Raw genomic sequence first — 23,872 nt, forward strand, 5'->3', positions numbered from 1 at the left:
GTGAAGCATCTTTTGTGAAGGCACCGGTCTTGGCATTGCCATACGCGGATAAGCCCTTTAGCGTCGTCTGCGATGCAAGTAATTTTGCAAAAATCGGCAGCACGCACATGCAAAAGGATAACGACGGCGTTGACCGTGTCATCTCTTATCAGTCCCGGCCTTTAAAGCCGCTAAATCCGCTATTAAAAGCGCACTAGTGATGGAGCACGAGGGTCAAGGTTAAAATGGAGAAAAGTGATACTTGTCGTGTGCACGCGGAGCGAGTACGCTGCATTAAGAAATGAGCAAGTCTTTGCGGCACTACCCGCTGCAGATATTTCCGCGAATGTCTTGGGGGAGTGCACGCTTCTAGACTTGCATGAGCGACTAGGTTATCTAATGTATGACAGAGTTAAAAGAGATAATGGACAGTGAGGCTCAGGCGTTACGCTTCCTGCATAACTTGTGCTCAAGAAAACAGTACAAGAACGCATAGTCAAAGAAGGACAGCGGTACTCACCCACAAATAATCGAATTGAATAAGCTTAAGCAGCGCGAATTTGAAGCGATTACTCCCATCGAAGTCTTGACCGGTGTCAGGCTAATTGTAGCTGATTTCGTGGTTTTGGGAATTCCGTTCCAAGGTTGGTATAATCGTCGGGAAGGATCACGTGTGCGCTTAGTAATAACAGCGGAACATGCCAGAAACGTGGAGGCCATGGGCATTTAGCGAAGCCGTCATTTACAAAACTTCTTCGCAAAAAAGACTTTAGGTTAGACCGAGATGTCGAATAACGAAAATAGGCTGTGAAGGAAAGGAATTTATTGGCTAAAATAAAGGATCGTTTAAGCGCAGGGCAGCGGAAGGGAAAGAATTGTAAGCACAAATAATCAGGGCTGACGCCTCTTTAAGCAAAATAGACGTGAGTGTAAGGCACATGACCACTCAATACATGGATACAAATATGTACCGGTTGCAATGGTTAGCCTGATTTAGGGCAATGCGCTCCGAGATCGATTCGATAAAAGCAAACTAGACATGGAGGTTTCCACAATCAGGAGTCCTGGTCAAACTTTGCTACACTCAAAATGGTTTTCATAAGCTAAAAATCACGCGGACGGGACGCTGGGCCGATTTAAAGGGATACTTGTGGCTTGCGGTAATATGTGTACCTATATTGTTGATTTCATGACTTTCAGTGCCGTAATGGAGATGACAACGGCATAGCATTGGCGCGATTATGGGGTTTGCCTGCCCGACATAGAGATGTTCCTATTGCTTATCTTAAAAGCAGACAAGGAGGAGGGCCCGAGATGGCACTTTACGGACCACAAGAAATGGGATTCGACGATGCTAAAGATTTGAAGCACTATAGACAACAGCAAGGTGGCAATGAAACTTTACAAAAGTCTAAACGGGCTGAAACAGGCTGGGCGTTTGTGAGCACAGGTGCTGCATGATACACTTACGGAAATAGGATTTGCACAAATTTATGCCGACAGTGTTTGTACTCGAATGCATCAACGGTCACACTAGTGAGGATCTGCATGGATGACCTATTGGTGACTGGCAAGAGAGTCTGCGACATACATCAATTTATACTGACATGGAGGTATTTGAGCCTAAAGTTTTGGGGAAAGTGACCAAGTTTTTGAGCATTATGTAACGCAATCTCAAGCGATTGTGTACATATTGGAGCAGATCAGTGTGTTCGAGAAGTGCTTGTAGGACTAAGCCTGGAGCAGACTTATCCCGCATGTACGCCAATCGATGAAGAACAGGACGGTGAGGACGAGGGTAACCCACTTCCATGTGACGGTGACGGCTCAGTAGAACGTCCAGCTGTGAGGACTTTTCAGTCATTTATTGCCTGCTACTGGCTAGTTGCAGGCTAAATAAAAGGCGATTGGGAGTTAATAATTAGGACTTGCACAAATGTCTCGATTGAGAAAGTTTAAACCCAACGACAATTTTTTTCGCCGAATCTCCAGCGTATTAAAGCAATGTCCACAGTCTGCCAATTTATGGTGTCAAAATTTTCGCAAAGTAGAGTTAAATGGCGCCAGCAGCAATCGAAAGTCACTATGTTCGCAATAATGTATGAATAAAACGGGGTGTCCCGCTACAAATATATCATTTCCTGTAACAGGTATAACAAACATTATTTCCTATAAAGGGAAAAATCTAAGGTGTGTCCAGTTACATAAGTATTATTTTCTACAAGAGGAAAAATCTAACGGGGTGACCCGTTACATAATAATATCTAATGTAAGGAATTATAAATATTAGTTCCTATAGGAAGAAGTAATTAAAGAAGTACAACAATATTACCTTTATTAATTTTTTCTTAAATAGTTCCAGTATTACCAAATTTGAAATAATTGATGTAACAAGACATTAGCTTTATTGATTGATTTAAGTCTATATCGACCCCGACAATCATTAGAAGACACGATTGTGCGGTGTTCAAGGAGGTGCCATACTTAATTAGCTATTAATATAATAAGTCCAGTAGTAGATAGAAGATCGTTACATAGGAAATTAAATATATTAATAGAGTTTTGCTTTTTCTCTATTCTTAAGCCTTAGTCTAGATTTTTAAGCTAATTACCCTTAGCTTCATAGAAACCTTCCTCTGTACCTTTGTACGTGAAGTTTCGAGGAAATACACGTGCCTGTAATCAGGGTAAGGCTAACTAGTACTTATCAGTACTAGTGAAGGTGCCCCGCTACACCTGTTAGCACTTCGTAGTCCGCTCAACAACCTAAACACGTTCCATCCAACATGTCCTTGTTGGATAAAGAAGGAGGAATTTTCCAGCACCTAAAGAAGGCTATCACGCAATGCGTGAAGGGTTTACTCATTGGAGTAATTTTGAATGGAGAGCGATCGAACGAATGAGTTCGGTCGTTTGCGGGCCAGCCGTTGGCGCAATGCTGTACACTTTGGGAAGAGATGAACTGCGTGCGGCCATAGCTGAGCTCATACAACAAGAACTCGACGAGCCCCATGAGAAAGTAGCCTTGCTTCACCAGCAAGTCTCTCAAATCATCGAGGTGTTGAGAGAACAGGGCGCTCAACAATTGGAACTGTTGAGACAGCAGCATGTAAATGCCGCTAATGGCCGACGCTTCCGAATCGAAAAATAGAAAACCGAAAGCTTAAAGATCAAAATCTCTAAGTTTAAGGCAGATGAAACCGACTCCCTTTTAAGATGGTTCGTCGAATTAGACGACGCCATAGAAGCTCGCCGTAATAATGCTACGACGAAAGTGAAATTTGGCATGTCCAAATTAGCTGGACGTGCCAAATCTTGGGCCTTGAGTCTCCAGCTTCACGACCCATTAGTCTTTGGGTCGTATGATGTCGTTAAGACCCGGCTCAGACACACATTTGAGCCGATACGTGCCGCATTCAGGGCTCGAGCCGAGCCCCTGTATTTGAAGCAGGGCAAGCGTGATCTATGCGCTTATGCCTAACTTACGCGATACCTGGTATCGTTTGTCATCCAATTGATGAAATAACGCAGGCAACTGTGTTTACTAAAGGTCTCGCAGACGGACCTGTTAAGACCCACCTGTTCCGGCTAGAATTAAAGTTGCTCGACTAAGCGATCTCTACAGCGAAACTGGAGGACTTCAGCCTGAAACAGGCTTTCGTCCACTTGGGTGCATATTGTCCACCGAGGCGACAAGATAACGGAGGTCCAGAACCCATCGATTTCTCGTACGTAAAGAGCGAGAAACATCGCTCTTCAAGTTGAAAACGGTTACAAAATATAATCGTTGTCAAAAGACGGGCCACTACGCCTACGAGTGTAGTGCCTCACGACCAGTACCTAAAAATACTGAGCGAAAAGACCGACCATTCGCTAGGAACAGCGGAGGACTCGGACCCGACGCTCTTGCAAATTCGCAACCGCGAGGTGAATTGCCAAAAACGGTAGGCGTCAATAGGTGCGGAGCGCCCTACCAATCCGGCAACGTTAAGAGAATTTGCAGGCCTTTTGACGAAACTTGCTCCTCACACGCAAACATTGTGCAACTGCTTCAGGGGATGAGGTAAGCTCATCACCTTGAAAATAAAAGTGTCAAATAAGTTGCCGCTTAAGTCCCTAGTCGATTGTAGGCGTCAAACAATTTTAATTGGACGCCAATCGCTAGGAGATCGCAGGCTCAATTTATTGAGCGCGTTTCCCTCTGTGATGATGACAGTGCGCCTAGCAACAGGCGCATCTGTAACATCTACGAAACGTGTAGTTGGTTATTTACACACATTAAAGGGTAAACAGAATGATAATGATTTCATCTTACTAGATTTGGATGACAAAATTGATGTCATCCTTGGAACACCATGTCTCAGAAAGTACGAGCTATGCATAAATTGGCAGCATCAAGCCTTGACGATGCCTGCCTGTCGTTCATCAGTTTGCCAACTGGTGGACGTTTTGTAGCGTCCACAAGTGTGTGGATGTCCTACGAGTGAGTGCGACGTCCTCACTTGTAGTTCGGTCGTTTGCATGACTGCACAAGACATCAGTGTGAATGACCAACACACTATGGAGTTAGATCCAGAAGGCTTTGCACAAGCACAGGCAGCTTCGAAGTTCGACCACAAGAATAGTTGAGTGATACTAAGTAACGATGCTTGCTTGAAATGCAACATTCAAGAAAGTATAAATCGCCCGTCTATAAGAGACAGTTCGAAAGTCTTAGATCGACTGGAGAGTCGATCGTAAACGCTGTGGTAGCGCAACCACAGCTTGAGCATTCGGAGAGGATACTTCCCAAGTCAACTCTGTGGGAAAAGGTCCCCGGAAAGTTGTGGTCAAAGGTTTCCAGGTACCTTTGGGAATAAGTTATGAAGAGGAAAACGAAACAGTAATTGTCTCAGCAAAAATGGATTAAGTGTACGCGCTTATACACTTGATCTAATAGCGCCTCTTAAGTTAATATCGGCGATAACTTAATTGCCAACACTTGAATCGAAAAGAATCTTGCGTGATCTGCATACATAACCGAAATGACAGGTACGTGGCCGATATTTGGTTAAGAGTTGTATTTTTTGATAACTAACAGGTCCTCAGCAGCTCATCGATGGACGAAAGTGTCTTCGATTAGAAGTCTCGAATGGAGCGTTTGACGTCCCAATCCTGGGAGTCTTTGAAGAAAAGACATTTATATAAGGATTTGATCGAATATAAGGATGTATTCCCTGAATCCGTACCGTGCGAGTTGCCTCAAGATAAAGGCAGGTTCGAAATACTGTGTCGCGACTGCCTTGTGAAAAGCATTAGCGATCGACAAGTTCTTTCCCGATCTCTTAGCAGCGGGTATTGTGAGGGGTCAACTTCCGCACATAGCTCTTCGACCTTCTGTGTGCGCAAAGCAACAGGAGGATGGCGGATTGTGCATGCATTCCTAACCACCTCACGCGGTATTCTATGGGAGCCGCTAGTCATGTTGCAGGGATTAGTAATGCCCCTACGACATTTAAAAGATGTGTAAATAATCTGTTGAAATCGGTGCGGGATTGGGCACAGAGTTATTTTTATTACGTTTTTGCTCATAGCAGAGCCGCGAATGAAAAGTACGGACGTTGAAGTACATCGTACCCACGTCCGAAAGGTCTTACACTTACGATCTCAAGAAATGTGTATTCGCTGCAAGCGAAATACCACTTCTTAGGTGCATCTTGGGTAAACACGGTGTACGCCCTGAATCAGATAAGATAGGATAAGATAAGGTGATCACCGACTGGCCTGTTCCAGTCGATGTAAAGGGACTTCGAAAGTTTCTCGGCCTAGTGGAGTACTTACACAAGTACCCACGCAATTATGCCGAGATGACAGACATATTTCTTCTTTGTTATAGAAAATGCCAAGTGGTTATGAAGCGGATTGACAGCGTTCCTTTAAAAGTATCAAGCAAAGATTGATGCAATCACTAATCCTGGCGATCGCAGACCAAGACCGATCATTTCATGTGGTCTGTGGCGCCAGCGATGCAAAATGCGTTAATGCAATATGACACAGACGGCGCAGAGCGCGTCGTCATCAATCGCTCCAGTTTCAACCAGCTGAACGCAGTATGACAAGGAACTCCATGCCATAAAATATACACTGACTAACTTTTAGGGTATATATCTTGGGAGATAGACCGTTTATTGTATAAACGGACCATGCGTCTTTACGCACGGCCGTAATAGTCGACACCTCTCGCGAAGAATGCCGAGATGGTTGTCTTTCTTCGCGGATTCGCCAGGGAGTATAAATCAGAGTATAGCGTCGTCGCTGATGTCCTTTCGCGGCCGCACAATTTAAGCCGGCTGCACGCATCATCAGTGAGCATAGGGCCACTATTGCAACAAGCAGTGTTCCGTCGTCAACATTACTTGACGACGTTAGAAGGGTCTATCAAGAAGAGAAGGCTCTAAAAGGGTTAATGGATTACCCTATAAACCCATCCGAACAATCCTCAAAAGGATTGTCAAAATTGTATTGATCTTCAACAGATCGATACACAACGCGCAATGGGTTCCTTTTCTATACAGCTATTGCTGGCGACGCACCTCGTGTCGTCATCCCCGCCCATAATGATTTGCGTTTGCACATCATGTATGAATGCCACGATGCACCAGTAAGTGTTCATCCTGTACGTGAAAATACTTATATCACGATAAGTCGCGACTTCTACTGGCAACGCCATATGAGTCGTCCGCAAGTACAAACGTGCTTGCGAAGTTTGTCAGTGAGTGAAGCCCAGAGCTTCATCACGTGCTCCGTTACAACCTCTGCCTGTTACGATAGAGTTTTGGCCGTCCGTATCTATAGACTTCGTCTTTAAACTTCCCGAAGGCGATTACAAGAACAATGGTATTCTTGTGTTTGTTGATCGTTCGAACAAATTAGTACATCTTGCTGCAGTACCGGAGTCGTCCACAGCCAAAGGCAGTGCTCGTGTCTTTGTTGACATGATATTTTATTCCATGGGCTACCCCGGGAACTAGTCTCCGATCGAGACCCTGAAGTAACGGCAGAGTTTTGGCAATCTGTGTTCGAATTACTTGGAACACATTTGAAAAAATCAACTTCTGACCATCTTGAAACAGATGGTCTGACGAAGCGCGCAAACCGTATCCTCGAAGAGATACTTCGCGAATACGTTCCCTCTATGCCGAGGATGAGCGAGCTCTTGCCGATGGTAGGATTTGCCATCAACAATTCAGTGCATGCTTCTTCAAAGCATACAGAGTGACTCTTATTCAGGGGGGGGGGCTCACTCGAGCGAAGAACTTTCTAGCTCTTGCTCATCACAGATTGACCCTACGGTCAATGCGAAGGCTAACAATGTTGATTTAGTTAACATTGAAGTGGACAAACTCAGTAATGACAATAATGCCATGGCTGTACAGCCTCTCTAGACAAACGGTGCAGCTTGAGCGGGCACCTACCACGTTCCGTTATTTGAACCGCTCACAAAAACATCCAGCTTGTCAAACCAGGCTCGTGGACTATGCTTTGCACATTCTGTACAAATGCTATCCAAGCTTGGATCAAAGAAGTGGCATTTTGCCCGCTTACATGTGTACCACCGATGTTGGAAAAAGGCATCGATGAAGACTTCCGTTTCGTCCTCACCAGGCTTGTGAAGCCTGTATAAGTCTAACAACGGAATATGGTATCATACCAGACCAACGAGTTAGGTTGCGCTTAGGGGGCAACCAAGGTTTCTTTTCGGGAACAAACCGCATCCATTGCAGTCTCTCTCCCGCTGGCTCATGTTAAGGTTAACGCTAACGTGGCGCTCGGCGCGATCCCTAGAGTCACTGTGTTCCTGGTGATGCATGCTGACATAATTAGAGTGGTCGTCGTCCATGGAGTCATCACAAGATAACTCCGCTCCAAAAGGATCTGACGAAGCTTTAAAGAACTCAGTCATCACTTATTTTGTAGTCACGTCAGAGCCCGAAGATTTCACGGAAGTGGCTCCGGTTTTTTCGAGGGATTAACAGTTTTCACCGAGTCAGGCGATGACGCCAGTCACCCATAATGGGAGTAGCAGGTGCACTCACCTCCAATTGAAGTAGGAGGTGACTTCTTCTCCGCGGTAGACGCATAAGCGTCTACTTAACATTTGCATTACTAACAGGTGCACTAATCCGTGCAGCTGCCAGCTTTGCGGCCTCGCGGGCGACGCGCACAAGTTTAATTAGACACATGCGTAAACGAATTGATTTAAAAAAAATTTTTTAATGCAATGAAATTGATATAAAATATAAGAAACCAAAAATGCGATTTTACAGGAGAAGACATAATAGTTCTTCCCTGTTTTGCTCCACATCAGTCACTATTGTGACGGTTGGTAAAGGGGATGATGTAACGGGGTGTCCCGTTACATTATAAAATTTCCTATGAGCGATAATAAATAAAGAAGTACATTTTTAACAGAGATAGACACATCATATTGCAAGAAACACGAATAGAAGGCGTCAGCACGTGAGAACTTTTAATTATAGAATCGGCCTTTTTGCAGCTGCTTTGATAGTTCCCGTTACTGTACAAGCTTTGACAGCGATTCCAATGTCCATACAATGCGACACTAAGATCATTTGGATGCTCCAGGTAGCTTTGTTTCAGATGTAGTTGGTCAACAACCGTTTTGTTTTTGAGCAATATCTAAAAGAGGCAACATAGCACTTTTTGTCTGCCATCTGGATATTTTGCAATTAGCGCGCAAAGAGAAAGACAGATAAGACTTTATTAACATTTCTTGTTTTAGTATTTAATTAAGTTAGAAGAAAAAGATAGGAACTTAATTATATTAAATACAGTTTACTTTTAACCCTCTTTAAAGCAAGTGTTTTAAAGAGAGACGTACTTGTGTACGTGAAGTGACGTGTGGCACCACTTGCACTGAAGCAGTATTGACGCAATAAGATACGAGCTCTATGTATTGGTTGATATAAGTAGAAATCAATCCGCCAATGATTATATGACACGTTTGTGCGGTGCGCAAGTAGGCGGCGTGCAGAGTTTGTCCCTAATATAATAAAGTCACTAGTAGATAGAAGATCGTTACGTAGCAACTTAATGTATTGATACGTTTTACTTTTTTACGGTTTTAAGTCAAAAAATAGTTCTACTGCTCTATTCTAAGCCCTAGTCTAGACACTCTGAGCTAAGTCCTCTTAGCTCCATAGAAACCTTTCTCTATACTCTTGTGTACGTGAAGTTTCGAGGCACCCCACCTTCCCATCAGTGAAGGTGGACTAATACTGTTATCAGTACTAGGAAAGGGTGCCCTGTTACACACCAACAGTTCACCGAATTTGATTGCTTCTCTTTTTTTCGTGCCTGTCAGGGGTCTCACATAGTGCACATGAGCTTCATATCGTAACAGAGATCGTAAGACAGCACGGAAGAAGCCAAAACCTTTCTATAGTCACCCAAAAGAAACGTTTCAAGTGGTGATAGTGCCGAGCCCGTGCGTCTATTCTTTGCATACAGAAAGCTAGCACTACATGGTGTCTTCGATAAGCGTTATAATAGCCCCGAAAGGATCGGTCATCATACAAGGAGCGGGTAAGGGTGACATTAAAACTCGTCCAGGCATTAGATCTTTTCACTAGCCTGTTGACCAACTACATCTGAAACAAAGCTATCTGGAGCATCCAAATGATCTTAGTGTCGCATTGTATGGACATTGGAATCGCTGTCAAAGCTTGTACAGTAACGGGAACTATCAAAGCAGCTGCAAAAAGGCCGATTCTATAATTAAAAGTTCTCACGTGCTGACGCCTTCTATCCGTGTTTCTTGCAATATGATGTGTCTATCTCTGTTAAAACTTGTCCCGGGACGCGACTTCTCTTAAATTAATGAATTGGTCCAAAACACATTACTAGGCTCCTACATTTTTGCAACATCTATCCACAAAAAAATATTAAAAATAGAAATAATATAGGTAGGTGGGGACGTCTTAATGCGGCCACGCTCTACTTAAGCACACACCTTTCGCACAGCTAGGAAACGGTTTGACCGTCTTCTCTCACGTGCGGTGAGGATGTTAGTGGGGCCTAAGCGAACCACCAAACGAATCAAGTGCCTTAGTTTAAGTGACGTCACGGGAGCGGTAATCCGGCTCCACGTGCGTACTTGTGAACTAGGAAGCAGTTTTCAGACTGACTATCTTTAACCAATCCAAAAATGTTATCTCTGTAGCTAAACACTATGCATTGCGAGCGTAACTTTCTCGATACCTTGCGTAACGGATGACGCTAGCCGTCATCCTCGCTTGTGAATGCCCTCAGGGACATCACATACACAAGGGTGCGTCACAATGTGAACCACACCCAGATGGTAGGTACAATTACATCACTTAAGTAGTTGACCATGTTTAAGCACACAAAGTATACTTAACGGGGATTGTGTAACATAAGGGCATCTTTAGCCCGTTAAAATACATACATATTCTGCAGTAAGACAATTGTCCATTTGAAAAATCACAAAACTTTTCAAATATACGAATTTTGTTCCGGCGCTATTCCTATTTAATTATGGTCTCAATTCAAACGAACGGACGTTGCAAGATAATTATCAGATACATCATACGCTTCTTCTGTCGGCTATCTCGGCGCTTCTCCTTCCCTTGACACTCGTTAGCAGTGTCCGCGCCCGCTCCAAAAATTCAGCGGAGCTTTTGATAATTTTTCTTTAAAGGGCTATTTTTTACTTACTATAAAACAACATTGAAGAAACTTAACAAAAATATATAATGTATGAAATTAAGATTAATGCAAAGGATGAAACAGTGGCTAAAAATCTGAATGAATTATGGATTTCAGCTTCAAGGTGAGGAATGTACACACGATGTGATATTCAACCGATTTGCTCGATATTACTATGAAGCAAGGGGGGTTGCATTACACTGGTAAATTATTTAAAGTTTCACGCTTCCGTAATAAGTTCATCAGGTTTCAAAAGTTTAGCAGTGCACTTAATGCCAGAAGAGTCGCCCATGTTCTCGACTATCTCTTCCCCAAAGAGCTTCGACATTTCTGCATAGCCATGCAATTATTGATTAGATTATTGTGTAGTCAGCTTGTAAAGTACTTAAGAACCTTCCTTGATGAAGTTGGCAAATATCGTCCTGCATGTCTGCGTCGTGCAAGTGGTCGAGGTTCGTCTGACGTGCCTCAAGCACACTCAAATCGATCTCAAATGGATTTTGCAATGGTTTCCTACTAGAAGACGAAGAGCATCGTTGTGTATGAAATTGTAGCAGCAAGGAATGCATGAAAACAGCACGAGGACGGCGAGCGACTGTGAGAGCGAGCACATGTCTGGCTGCTTGCATTATTTATTTGTTTTATCCCTTCGTGCTACCGGTAAAGTAGGTAAAATTCACGGAAATTTAATTTTCAGTAGAAGGAATTACCGGTATCTCACTGACAAGATCAACAGCTCATTTCAACAATGAGTACCCGAAATACGCCATTAAGTGGCAAGGTCGCAGTAATCACAGGAGCTTCGGGAGGCATTGGCGCCGGTCTGTATGCTCTAAGCTTACAGTTTATGCCAAACTCTTTCAAATATTTATCTTCGTCACCTTTTCATAGCCATTGCGCTTGAATTGGCGCAGGCAGGAGCTAAGATCGTGTTAGGAGCTCGACGACTCGAAGCACTGGAGACGATCAGCACGCGGATTAGTCAATCGATTGGCCTTGAAAACAGTGTTCTTATTGTCCAGACAGATGTCACGAAGCGCAACGAGGTACAACATCTCGTGTTTAGAGCTGAAGAAACGTTTGGAGCTGTCGATATCCTCGTAAACAATGGTCAAGTGACACCTATCAACGCTATGCCTCTTACATTTCTTCAAAATTAACGTCTTCATGCGAATTGTAGCGGGTATCATGCCCTTTGAGCTCATGAAGAACGTTAATCAAGACAGTTGGGAACGCGTCAGTGCGACTGGAATGAATTCAAAAATTTCAAAAAAAATCTAACTAAATAGTGAAATAGACCATCGATGTTAATTGCAAAGGAACACTTAATGGGGTGGCAGCTGTGCTTCCTCAGATGTTGGCGCGTCAAAGTGGCCACATTGTCAACATCTCATCAGATGCTGGACGAAAGGTTTTTCCAGGGTTAGGCGTCTACTCTGCGTCCAAGATGTTCATTGAGGGCATTTCCCAAGCCTTACGTCTCGAAAACGTTGGTAGTGGCCTCCGAGTGACATGCATTCAGGTAGGTCATTCGTTTTTACAGAAAGCAATGCGTACTTAGTGAAACTTGATTCTTGTGGAACGTAGCCCGGAAATGTTGCGACGAACTTAGTGAAGCATGCCAATGCTGCCAGTGGAGTGGATAAAGAGGCCATGAAATTATATGGCGAGCCATCCGGTAAGAAATACAGCTGCTTTTTAATTACACGTATAAAAAAGCATACTTGATTGTATGTTATTATGTACTATACACACTATACCCCAGCATGTGACGTGCTACAACCGGAAGATATCGGTCGTGCCGTCTTATACGCAGTGACGCAGCCACCTTATGTTGCTGTAAATGAACTTCTCATTGAGCCACGAGATGAACCCATTTAATCCTATTTTTGGATTCCTTTATTGCAAAAAAAAGATTACAATTTTAATTCAAACAATAAAGTCTCCAACTCGTCTTCCATTTTTTCGGTAGCTTTCGATAAAACCGTGGCATTGTCGAAAGATCCTCGCAATTGATTCGACTTATCGTTATAAGAACTCTTCTCCTCATCATCACCTTGTTCATAAGCACCACGAACCCCAAAAGCCGCGGCCACAAGCTCGCAACTTTCATGCATCAGTGTCCGATCGATTCACGTTGATGCACGTGATACAATCACATGTAAAAGGTTGAATCGTTCTTGTTCAAAATCATTCATGCGCTCGGGTATACCCAAGTCGTCCCATTCCCTCATGTCGTGGTCCAAAAGACCCATATTGGAGCTCATTAAAGACGTTCGACGATCGTCAAAATGATCCATCTCTTGTTCGTCACTATCGACAAAGAAACAGTCGGATGATAAGAGCGATGCGTTAGTAGAGCTCCAATTCGTTGTATCCGCAAGTGGAAGGACAAAAGTCGCTTGTGACGTGGCAATAGGGTGAAGAAACGATCTAAAGACGGTCTCTTCAGTCCGTGGCATGTCTTGAAAAGAAAGCCAATCAAACCTCGTTGACTTCGCCATTGTGAAAGGCACGGAATGCCATACATTCTTTGAACTACGAGTCATTGATCGGATTGAAAGTAACTTGCTCGTTCCGGCGAGTTTTGGTTTCATAAAGCTAGGGCTGTCGACCGAGGAAATTAATGATTTTTCAAATGGCAGTCTTGTGTCTTGAGGAACTCGAAATGCCAAACTTGTCGGTAAGATTTGCTTAAAAGGAGCAACACGCGCATCCATCTGAGCCTTCCGAGAAAAATCTTGCGATTGAGGCGTTTCCAATATCTTGACCTTCTTCTTCAAACTGCTTTTAATCGCTTGGTTCCTACAATAATGGCACATGCGAATCTTTGTCATCTCTTTTGTCTTGACATGAATCGTATTAATCGTCTGAAGGTCGCTACACGAGCCACAAATGACTTCGCCACAAAGCCGACAATGATGACGACGACGAAAAAGGGCATGAAAGCGTTGCCAACACAGCACACAACAAACTCGAGTTTGGTTCTTAATCCATTCCGATGGAGCCAATTGTCGATACGTTTGCAATCGTATGGCCATTATAGCCACTTGTAATTGCCCCACGGATTGCAACGCTAGTCGCCGTGTAATCGCACGTGCCATTCGTGAAGAAATCACGGATGGACCGTCATTTCTATCATGATACGAACTCGTGACACACGACAATCGCAGTCGATTCATTGAGATTTCTTCAATAATCAACGTATACTGAAGATTCATCTCGGGTGCATGCTCAAGCATGGTTTCGTAAGAGCGAGAAAACGGAAGCCAACTCAATGCAATCGTGCGTTTATGCACTCCTTTCGACAATCGTGAAGGTTTCATTCCAGCCACAGATGACGATGTCGAAAGTGATTTGTGGCTTTCGTACTCGATTGGCGTTTTTTCAGGATAAATCATTTGTAATGTTTGAAAGAATGTGAGGTGCTGCGGTTTACAAAACATGGAAATCGATGTTCCATGCGCTTGATAGACAAAGGACACGGAGGCGTGCTCGGTTTTGAAATCCGATTGGTTTTTCGAAAATTCATTGGAATTTCTCGAAAGCAATTGTCCATCTTTGAAATCACGACCATGTACGAGTTTCATCATTTGTCGAAATTGACTCGACGAGTCAAAGTGCAAGAGATTCCAAACTTCTTCAAAGGTACAAGACGCTTCATTGATCGCGAGATAATACACAGACGATTGACTCGTACTTTCGTGTCGAGATCGTTTGGCATAGAGCTCTTGGTGCTTGTCACGACGGACGCACGCCCATTGATTCTTGGGGCGCGTGGAATTAAGACACACGCTTAGCACATCGATGATTTGCCGTGTTGCACGCTGGTGCATCGTATGCGTTTGCACGTAATCGTGCGATACAAGCACAGGGGACGACATGTCTCGGTGAGTCCACTTATGGTTCTAAAATGGGCTTATGCATTTGAAAAGTGCAGTTGCTTAAATTCATCTTTTTGGCCAGGCAAAAATCGGACGGGAGAGACTTGCACTTTTTGTAGGGTAGCTTGGGCCAATTTTTCGATATGGTAGATAGTGGGTTCACAAGATGGTGCAAAATGGTTCGGCAACATTCGACTTGTTACGGTCTCAGAAGGCAAAAAAAAGGTGTAAGAAACAAATTGCATGTCCTGTTCGTTTTATTTTTTTACTTTTACCTGGGTTTGACTTCCTTTTTTTTTCAAAGTTTGTGACAAGTGATTTTTGCTAGCCGATTTTTGGTGATTTCAGTTGCTTGAGATACTGTACACATGAGACAGTGCGGGTGCTAGAAGCAGACCTGTTGCATTGCTGCTTGCTATCAACTTGGCAATTTTTTATCGCCATTCAAGTTTTCTTAAATTTTTGTCGCGTTACGTTAAAATGGTCTCGATGATCTTTGCATACAAGTATGATAATTCTCATTGACAATAATGATATTGACCGGGTAGGCACTTTTATATCGATTTAACAGCATCGGAAAGCTTCATGATGCCAAAGGAACAAAAGCCGCATTCAGTGGATCAGTAATTTGCTCATGCGTGCGGAAACTTTAGATTCCGTAGGTGGGTCACAAAATGTGCAGCTGACGTGCTAAAGTAATCCACTACATATTTTTGGAGAAAACATTTCGAAACAAAAGCACATGTCCACATAAAAAAAAAGAATCAAAAACATTAGATACGCACCTGAATTTTCTTTAAAATTAAAGTCATTTTGCGCTATGGAATTCTCGTCACGCTTATGCAAGACACGTTCATCTGTCAATATCTATTTTCCTCGCCACAAATTTAACGAGATAGCCTTTAGAGTTGTTTTTCCTCATATTGAAACTGTCACAATGCGTGTAGTAGTAGCCAATTATACCGTTTAGGAGCGCACATGGAATGCTTGATATACAGCCTTGAAATTGGTAAAGGAGAAAGCAAATGACAAATTGGAATTAATCAAGAAGTACGCAAGCAGAAGACTGATATATCAGCCAGTCGTTGCACGATTTTCTCAATAAAAGAATTTGATAAATTTTGAAGGGAAATATTGAGCCTTGATGGCCTTTCTACAGACATGATATTGGAGCTCTCGCTCTCTTTCATTAAATCAGTTGCCTCTTTCGCAACAAAATGGAAGTTGTTTTAAACAACTTTGGCTTCTATGAAGTAGTTTGAAACCGTTTTGGTGTGAGGAGTACTATAAAGTAGATCATCCAAGCGTCGACAAAATGATCTTCCTCACCATATTTCAATACAACTCTCTTCCACCCATACCTACTTTTATCCAATCCAATACTCGATAGAAATCCGTTTTTATTCAATCAAACACCGTGATACCCAAACCTCGTGCCTTCCAATGCTTTTCAATTATTTGACATATCCCATGGCCGCCGATGATTTACTCACGAAGAGCAAGAACAAGAACGCAAAACACGGCATCAATACAGGCACAACGCATGGCAAAAGCAATGGAAAAGGAGCCGGTGTAGGTGGTTTTCAGCACCTTGGTCTCAGTCCATTGGTCTTTCGTGGCGTCATGGCCATGGGCTACAAAGTGCCGACACCCATTCAACGCAAGTCGTTACCAATCGTACTCTCTGGGAAAGACTGTGTTGCCATGGCACGTACAGGTTCTGGAAAAACCGCTGCTTTTTTAATCCCCATGGTCGAAAAACTCAAAGAACACACAAACAAGATTGGTGTTCGTGCCGTCGTCCTCTCCCCAACGCGGGAGCTCGCAGTTCAAACACTTCGTTTTACGAAACTCGTGTCGAAATTCACAACTTTAAAAATGGCGCTCATTGTTGGTGGAGAAGGCATGGACCAGCAATTTGAAGCCATTGCCGCGAATCCTGACATTCTTATTGCAACCCCCGGTCGTCTGATGCATCATTTGCACGAAATTCCAGACTTTCATCTCCAAGCTGTTGAATACGTTGTTTTTGACGAAGCCGATCGGATGTTTGAAATGGGGTTTGCCGAACAATTGCAAGAGATTTTAAAAACCATGCCAGTCCATCGCCAAACGCTCTTGTTTTCCGCCACGTTACCGAAAGGGTTGGTACAATTTGCACGTGCGGGTTTAAACGATCCAGAACTTCTTCGTTTGGATGTAGAGAATCAAATTTCAGAACAATTGAAAATGGCTTTCTTTACCGTACGATCTGGGGACAAACCCGCGTTGTTTTTGTATCTCGTGCGTGAATTCTTACCTCAAGACGATCAAACGATTGTATTTGCTGCAACGCGTCATCACGTCGAGTTTTTGCATGCATTGCTTGCCGCGTGTCACATTGACGCATCGTATGCCTACGGTGACATGGATCAAGCGTCTCGAAAGATTCAGTTAGGCAAATTTCGTGCCAAGAAAACAAAGCTATTGATTGTCACGGATGTGGCAGCACGTGGGATTGATATTCCACTTTTGAATAATGTCTTGAATTATTCCTTTCCACCTACGGCAAAACTCTTTGTGCATCGTGTTGGTCGAGCTGCTCGTGCAGGTCGTACGGGCACGGCGTTAAGCTTTGTTGATCCCGATGAGACGCCATTTATGGTGGATTTGCACTTGTATATTGGACGTCGTCTGGAAGACTCGTGTCCGGATCTAATACGCACGGGCAAGAAGCTATATACGCTACGTACCATGACGGTGGCGGACGTCCATTATGGCGCATTTCCAAATGAATTAATTGATCAAGAAAACGAAGCAATTCAAGAGATCGTCGCGAATCATCCACACGTGTCGCCATTGATTAAAGTATGTGACAATGCATACAAAGCCTATGCACGAACTCGTGCCGATCCATCGAAACATTCCATTCATCGTGGCAAAGAACTTGTTGTGAAAAAGGTGCATCCTCTCTTTCAGCAAGAATACGTGTTGGAGACGAATAAAGCGGAAAAAGCAGCGTACATTGACTCGTTGCAAACGTTTCGTCCTCCGCAGACAATCTTTGAAATTGCCGTTGGCGCGCATTCGTCGGCAAAACGGTCGTCTCCTGGCGTTCAAATGATGGTGAAAAAACGACAAGTCCATGGCAAGATTATTCATATTGAAACGATCAAGGGTGCTGCGAAAGAGAGAGGCGAGGTATATGGATGCTAAAGCTGAAGAAAGGGCGTTGGCGAGTGGGAAGAAAGTCGAAACGATCAAGTCAATGGATAGTGGAAACAAGAACGAAAGCGTGGAGGCGATTATGGAAAAAGGACTTGGATTCAAGAAGAAGTCTATTTTTCTATCCAAACATCAACGGAAGCAGCTTAAAAAACGTGTGGCAGCGGGGGAGAACGAGGTCGATGTGATTCAAGAGTATGCGGTTTCAAACGAGTCCACGAAGATTGAAACGGGTTTGCCGGAATTTGACGAAAGGGGAGGTCATGCATTTAAAGATGATGACAATTACATTGGATATATGAAAGATGGCGAGTCTACGATCGAGGGATTCTTGGCGACGAATGCCGATGGTGGAAAAGTGAATGCTTTTGCCGAAGCACGTTTGGAAGAAGCGATTTTAGATGTGAATCCCGATGAAGCAATTGAAATGAACAAGAAACGACGTATTTTACATTGGGATGTCCGCAAGAAGAAGTTTGTGAAAACCACCGCGGGTGAATTGACGAGTCAAGGGACTTTAAAACGTCGGAATGAAAGTGGAGTGAATTTTCGCAAGAAACAGCAATTTGGGGAAGTGTATCGAAAATGGCAACAGAAACAGCACAAACGTGTGGCTGGTGGTGGCATGGAGGTCGAAGACGACAGTGGAAGCCAGAGGCTTGATTATCGCAATGGTCGAAAACCTCGTAATGGTGCCGCAATGACGAATCGAAGTAGCGTGAACAAACATGCGAAGAATGAATTGAGTACGGAAGGCACGATCCGGAAGGAGGAGAAGCGCAAGGCACGGTCACGAGGCGTGAAGGTCACGAATGGGATTCGATCGAAGCGTGGGAAGGGCAATATTAAAGGAAAAAGCCACGGAGCCCCGACACGAAGCAAAGCTATTATCAAGAAGAAGTAGTTTGGTAAGATATGATTCATGTTGGCTAAATGAAAATAGAATTGAAAAATAGGTTTTGAGGATTTTTTTCAAATCACTTGATGTTTCTATGCGTGTATTTTTGAAACGTTTTTTTTGACATGATACTACGACAAAGTATTGCTCGGAAGTTCTTTTACTTTCCGAGCCATTTGGTCGTCACGTTGGCAACTTCTTTTGTGCATCACGACATTTTCCTTGATAATTAGGTTACTCCAGCCATCCGTCGCCTTTTTCTCTGCATTTGCAAGAAAAGCTGACACTCTCTTGGCAAGTAGCATTGACGGGTATTCGACTAGATAGTACGTTGCAGTGCAAACGGCTAAAATGATAAATAACCTCGAAAAGAGCCGATCGAAATAATTCGTTTGAGTTCGAAGTGCCGGATTATAAAGAACAAACGAATGCAACAAATAAATTGAAAAACTAATTTTTCCACAATAACGTAAGAAATTCCATTCGAGCAACGTTGAGACACAGGAAGGCAAAAGCATTTCAATTACAATAATTATTGCCAAAAATGCGCTGATGTAAGGGAATCCACTCGGCGGAGGTGCTGGATTTGCATGCACCCAATGAAAGAGAAGTCCTCGAAAACAAACGCTGAATAGCATTGTTATGGCGACGCCTTCAATCATTCGAATGGGAATAATGTGCCAATAACGAAAGACAAACTCTGTCTTTTTAATCCATGTGTCCATTTTTACGAAAACCACGGCTGCCACAGACCCTGTCAGGAATGTCGATATGTGAGGCCGCAATGGCATGTGGCTTTGCCGATCCCCAAACACACCTTCATTGACAATCCACACACTCAACAAAAGAGTAGCGATCCACCAGAAGCAACGCATCGAAATGACAGCCAAGACAAAGACTGGAATCACAAAGTAGTAAGCAATTTCCAATGGCAATGACCAAAAGACATGATACCGATACTTAAACGAAAACGTGAGTGTCTTGACCGTATCAAATGGTGGACCTCCTTTAACAAAATAGCGCTTTTGATCGTTCAAATTTAATAGTGATAAGCCAATCACTGTCACGAAAAAAAGCGGATAGACTCGTAGAAAACGTTTTTGAAAGTAATCGGCAAATGTATAAGCCCACGTCTGGTGCCTCGCACCTTGTGACAATAGCTTAAGACATAATTTCATGCAAATCATCGTCAAGAGAAAAGAAGAGAGCACAAAGAAAATATCAACGCCAACCGATCCAAGATGAAGTGTTGGCACAAACTCTTGCGAATGCTGTATAACGACAAGCATAGCTGCTAAACCTCGAGCTCCATCGAGAAAGAGGATCTTGGTTGGTTTCGAAGAAATTGCTTTTTTCGTCGCAATGGGCGAAATTACAATGCTATCCATGGACTCCAGTATCTCCACGGTACTTGAATTAGAAGCTAAAGACGGTTGTTGCGGATCCGAAAGGCTGATAACGTCCAGCTCAATCACTTCATGGCATTCCTCACTTGAAAAGCATCTACTTTCCACGCTCTGCAGCATGGCTTTCAATTTCAATTGTGAGCTTGTCAATGTTTCTACTCGCACGACCTTTGCGACAATACGTTTGTTTGCTCGTGCCTTGCAATATCTAACTGAAAATTGATTGGCTTGACCTTACAATCAGCAAGTGCAAAAAATTCGGTATAGATGAGTCGACAGAGCTGTTGCTACCTCGTCAGACTTGTAAAATTCTGATCCGATAGCGCTTCTTCAGTACTGCGCAAAACGTGCGTGTCGAAAAGCCCATCTCAAAGCAGTGCTTCATGATTTGAAATAACTGACTTCTACAGAAATTATTTTGTCATTAATGTTTATATTAATCGATTAAACGACTTAATTTCCAAAATCTGAATTCATTTTATTTATAGAAACTTTACACTGCATCGGCAATGTTTAATGCAACAATCAGCGCGTTTATTCCGTGCTCCTTTACTGCTGCCATACAGTTTTCAAGTCAAATAGATTGACAGCTGTTTCAAGAAATAGCTGTTCAAAGTTAATTGCGATATATTGTTTTTCTCACTTCCACGTCGAGATTTTACGATTAAAAAGCTACAAATTACCGATCGTAACGGGACGTTTTGGCTTCATCCGGGTGATTCTGGCGCTGTTGATGCATGCTACGCAGTCCAGCCTTTAAAGCCTCGAGGCCTCGTGGCACAGGAGGTGCAGACGGAGTAGCTACAAAACGATCCGATGGATACGCATGTGATGGCTGACGAGAGCCTCCAAACGGGGGCTGGTTTACGGCACCACGTCCTCGGCCACCAAATCCTCCTTGAAATCCATGACCATTGTAATGTTCGCGTCCAGCATTCGGATGAAAGCCCCCGCCACGATATTCATTACTAGGTCGACCATACGAGGACTGTCCTTCCGAAAACTGGTGGTACGAATCGCTATACTGTCCGTGTTTATTGCGTGGCTCTTGGGAGCCCCAATTCCCGTACCCACTGGCGAGATATTGGTTATATTGCTGAACAGGGGGATGGGTACCATACCGGTTTACGTTTAAATTATCGTTACGAAAGCGAGGGTTACTTTGCGAGGGGTACCTTTGCGGACCACGACCACCACGATTACCAAATCCACGACCGCGTCCACTTTGACGCGCCATGCTGTTTGTACGTGCATTTGTATGGTTCGAGGCATCGCCAGCCAAATCGACAATATTAATATTTGCTTTCCCAAAGAATGGAATCACAATTTGTCGATCATTGTCGGTAAGTAAAACCGAAGGTGGTAGTTTGGCACCATCAAGTATTTTCGAATAATGGGGTCGTGTTGGTGGTAAGCGGTATTGAAAACTGTAGCATTGGTTGTTTGGAATGTCCATAAGATGTTTTTGAGCCTTTTCTGGACTTGGCACGACACTCCCGATCGGGAAGTACAGTGTTTCAATGTAATGGAGCCTTCCATTGAAAGATTGAGAGAGGTTGGGGATCACGAGGGCTTCCGTAACCTCCGCGGTCGGACAGTGGGTGGTTACAGGACATTTGGTGTGGAAAAAAATCACTTCTTTGCCAAATCGTGCATTTCGTTTCGTTTCAGCTTCCGTGAGTTTCTCGTTGGGCTCTTTCATGGCATCAAGTAAGCGTGTTTCGTCAATAAATGGCAAGAGAACGACCCAGAGCCATGGCATTGCTTTGCCATTTGGATCCACGGGAATCTCTTTTGGATAAAAATCAATAATAGGCGACTTGGGATCCGACATTAACCATCGATACGGCTTTGGAACCGCGTGAGCACTTCCAGCTGGAAATACGCCCATGAGTTGTTCAAATGGATGGAAAGGAAGACCTTTCTGAAATTGAATCTTGAATTGATCAATATTGCGCAAATCGGATGCAAAGGGGGCATAATGGAACGGATAGAACCATTGCCACGACGCACATCCTGTGTAATAGTACTGCATAACCCAACAAAGACCTTCGATATACGCATGAAAAACACGTTCGCGGCCACCACCGACCTCAATATCATCGGCTTTTAACTTGTCACTATAGTACCGTGATTTCCAACCCGGTTCTCCCAGTCGAACGACATCTTGTACTTCTTCTCGATACTGCTCGAGTTTTTTCTCCACACTCTCTTTCACCCGTGCTTTCATGGCTTCTTCGGGCGTCATGCCACCATACTTCTTCTCCGCGGCAATCGTCTCCTTATCAATACGACGTTTCTTGACAATCTCCACTGCCGAGTCTTTTGCTGCATTTGCAGCAATTTGATCTTTTTTTTCATTCGATAGATACGATTGACGTCTCCTTTCGTTCTCGGATTGTTTCAGAGCTCGACGTTGGAAAATAATGTCTTCCACCTGACCCACTTCAGCAAGAATCACATCTACACGTGAAAGATTCACGTGGCCTCCCTCGGTTAAATACCCACCCATGGCAGGCAAGAGTTTGGCATAGATTAAAATCAAGAAATCCAGCGCGCCATCACGAATATCCAGCGATGGCAAATGCGGTAAGAAATCATTCCCCACAAAGAAACACAGAAACACAAAATCATCGACAATTCGTTCAAAATCGTATACAAAAGGAAGCACGGTCGACAACGGGGCAAATTCCAATTGTAAATATTCCCGCAACGTCGCAATATGAAGATACTGTAATGGTTTCAAATCCGAAGCAATTAACTCGGAAGCATGTTCCTCGAAATCTTCCCCACGTTTTCGTTTTAAGGCCGTGCCATTGGCATCTAATACCATTTGTTGCTCTTTTTGTCGTTCTCGTTCATACTTTTGCTTCCCAAATAGTACTTCTTCACGCAAGATCGAGAAATGCACTTCATGAGTTGCAAGGCCAAGCATAATTAGATCCGCATCAAGTCCATGAAGGACATGATGTTGATTCGGGTCGTACTCCGGTTGGGACCGCTGAACACGAACATATTCCATGAGTTTATGCTCTCCTTCTCCAGGAACACCGGCATCCGATAGAATCACCTTAATACGCTTCCACGCAACACTATTGTTCACACGGTCACGAATGTAAAAGCGCAAGTGTTTCGCTAGTTTTGCCATGAACGTGGTGCCGGGGGTAATGACATTGGAATCCCAGGCCTTCTCTTGCTTTGCGGGCACTTGATGACCCAATGCACTCATATATTCAAGGGCTTCTTTTTCCACTTCCATACGCTGTTCCGCTTCCTGTGCAGCACGAAAACGACGCGCACGTTGTTGATTCATTTTCGCCCGTGGTGCGACACCATCAATTGCCAGGTATAATACACGCCGTGGACGCACAGCAGCGACGAGACGATCGACGTATGCCATGACACGTCGATACATTTCTTCCTCGGTCTTTGGTGCGTCACCCTGCTCGGGATGTGCGCACGGATGGATGAGACCATTCATATCGATGTATAAATTATCCGCTTCAAAACCGTTTGGATTCGGACCAGTGGTATCGGTAAGCTCAAAGTGACGCTCACCCTCAAGCACGACAGCATGGCTTTCAATACAATCGACCACGCACTTTGGATACTTTTCCTGGACCCAGCGATAGAATGCAGGGACGCCCATACTTCCGACGTGGACGTCGTAAGATTGATTGGTGTGTGTTTTGTGTTTGCAAAAGTTAATGTGGTGTACATCCTGAAAGTGGCGTGGTGCACTTCAATTACGGACAAAGCCTTTTTTGCAGCGT

General features: G+C 43.8%; 8 protein-coding genes across 8 annotated transcripts; 3 read left to right on the plus strand and 5 right to left on the minus strand.

The window, feature by feature from the left end:
* Positions 1–10,927: 10,927 nt before the first annotated feature.
* CCR75_003711 (uncharacterized protein) lies at positions 10,928–11,336 on the minus strand (the record flags this gene model as incomplete). Its single annotated transcript, XM_067961804.1, has 2 exons — positions 10,928–11,037; positions 11,093–11,336. 2 exons carry the CDS (start codon positions 11,334–11,336, stop codon positions 10,928–10,930), a joined length of 354 nt encoding a protein of 117 aa, XP_067823162.1.
* Positions 11,337–11,455: 119 nt separating this feature from the next.
* CCR75_003712 (uncharacterized protein) lies at positions 11,456–12,667 on the plus strand (the record flags this gene model as incomplete). The annotated part of the gene is made up of 5 exons (XM_067961805.1): positions 11,456–11,528; positions 11,599–11,943; positions 12,005–12,229; positions 12,295–12,385; positions 12,473–12,667. The coding sequence occupies 2 exons, from the start codon at positions 11,456–11,458 to the stop codon at positions 11,865–11,867; spliced, it is 342 nt and encodes a 113-aa protein (XP_067822998.1). The 3' UTR covers positions 11,868–11,943; positions 12,005–12,229; positions 12,295–12,385; positions 12,473–12,667.
* Positions 12,624–12,824, minus strand: CCR75_003713 (uncharacterized protein; the record flags this gene model as incomplete). The annotated part of the gene is made up of 1 exon (XM_067961806.1): positions 12,624–12,824. The coding sequence occupies one exon, from the start codon at positions 12,822–12,824 to the stop codon at positions 12,624–12,626; it is 201 nt and encodes a 66-aa protein (XP_067822999.1).
* Positions 12,825–12,839: 15 nt separating this feature from the next.
* On the minus strand, positions 12,840–14,591 carry CCR75_003714 (uncharacterized protein; the record flags this gene model as incomplete). The annotated part of the gene is made up of 1 exon (XM_067961807.1): positions 12,840–14,591. One exon carries the CDS (start codon positions 14,589–14,591, stop codon positions 12,840–12,842), a length of 1,752 nt encoding a protein of 583 aa, XP_067823003.1.
* Positions 14,592–16,061: 1,470 nt separating this feature from the next.
* On the plus strand, positions 16,062–17,786 carry CCR75_003715 (uncharacterized protein; the record flags this gene model as incomplete). Its single annotated transcript, XM_067961808.1, has 1 exon — positions 16,062–17,786. One exon carries the CDS (start codon positions 16,062–16,064, stop codon positions 17,784–17,786), a length of 1,725 nt encoding a protein of 574 aa, XP_067823004.1.
* A 52-nt stretch (positions 17,787–17,838) lies between these two features.
* Positions 17,839–18,699, plus strand: CCR75_003716 (uncharacterized protein; the record flags this gene model as incomplete). Its single annotated transcript, XM_067961809.1, has 1 exon — positions 17,839–18,699. The coding sequence occupies one exon, from the start codon at positions 17,839–17,841 to the stop codon at positions 18,697–18,699; it is 861 nt and encodes a 286-aa protein (XP_067823001.1).
* Positions 18,700–18,824: 125 nt separating this feature from the next.
* CCR75_003717 (uncharacterized protein) lies at positions 18,825–20,219 on the minus strand (the record flags this gene model as incomplete). Its single annotated transcript, XM_067961810.1, has 1 exon — positions 18,825–20,219. One exon carries the CDS (start codon positions 20,217–20,219, stop codon positions 18,825–18,827), a length of 1,395 nt encoding a protein of 464 aa, XP_067823002.1.
* Positions 20,220–20,778: 559 nt separating this feature from the next.
* CCR75_003718 (uncharacterized protein) lies at positions 20,779–23,748 on the minus strand (the record flags this gene model as incomplete). The annotated part of the gene is made up of 1 exon (XM_067961811.1): positions 20,779–23,748. The coding sequence occupies one exon, from the start codon at positions 23,746–23,748 to the stop codon at positions 20,779–20,781; it is 2,970 nt and encodes a 989-aa protein (XP_067823005.1).
* Between the last annotated feature and the right edge of the window lie 124 nt (positions 23,749–23,872).

The sequence above is a fragment of the Bremia lactucae genome, linkage group LG1 (genome assembly GCF_004359215.1).
Source record: "Bremia lactucae strain SF5 linkage group LG1, whole genome shotgun sequence".
Classification (NCBI taxonomy): Eukaryota; Oomycota; class Peronosporomycetes; order Peronosporales; family Peronosporaceae; genus Bremia; species Bremia lactucae.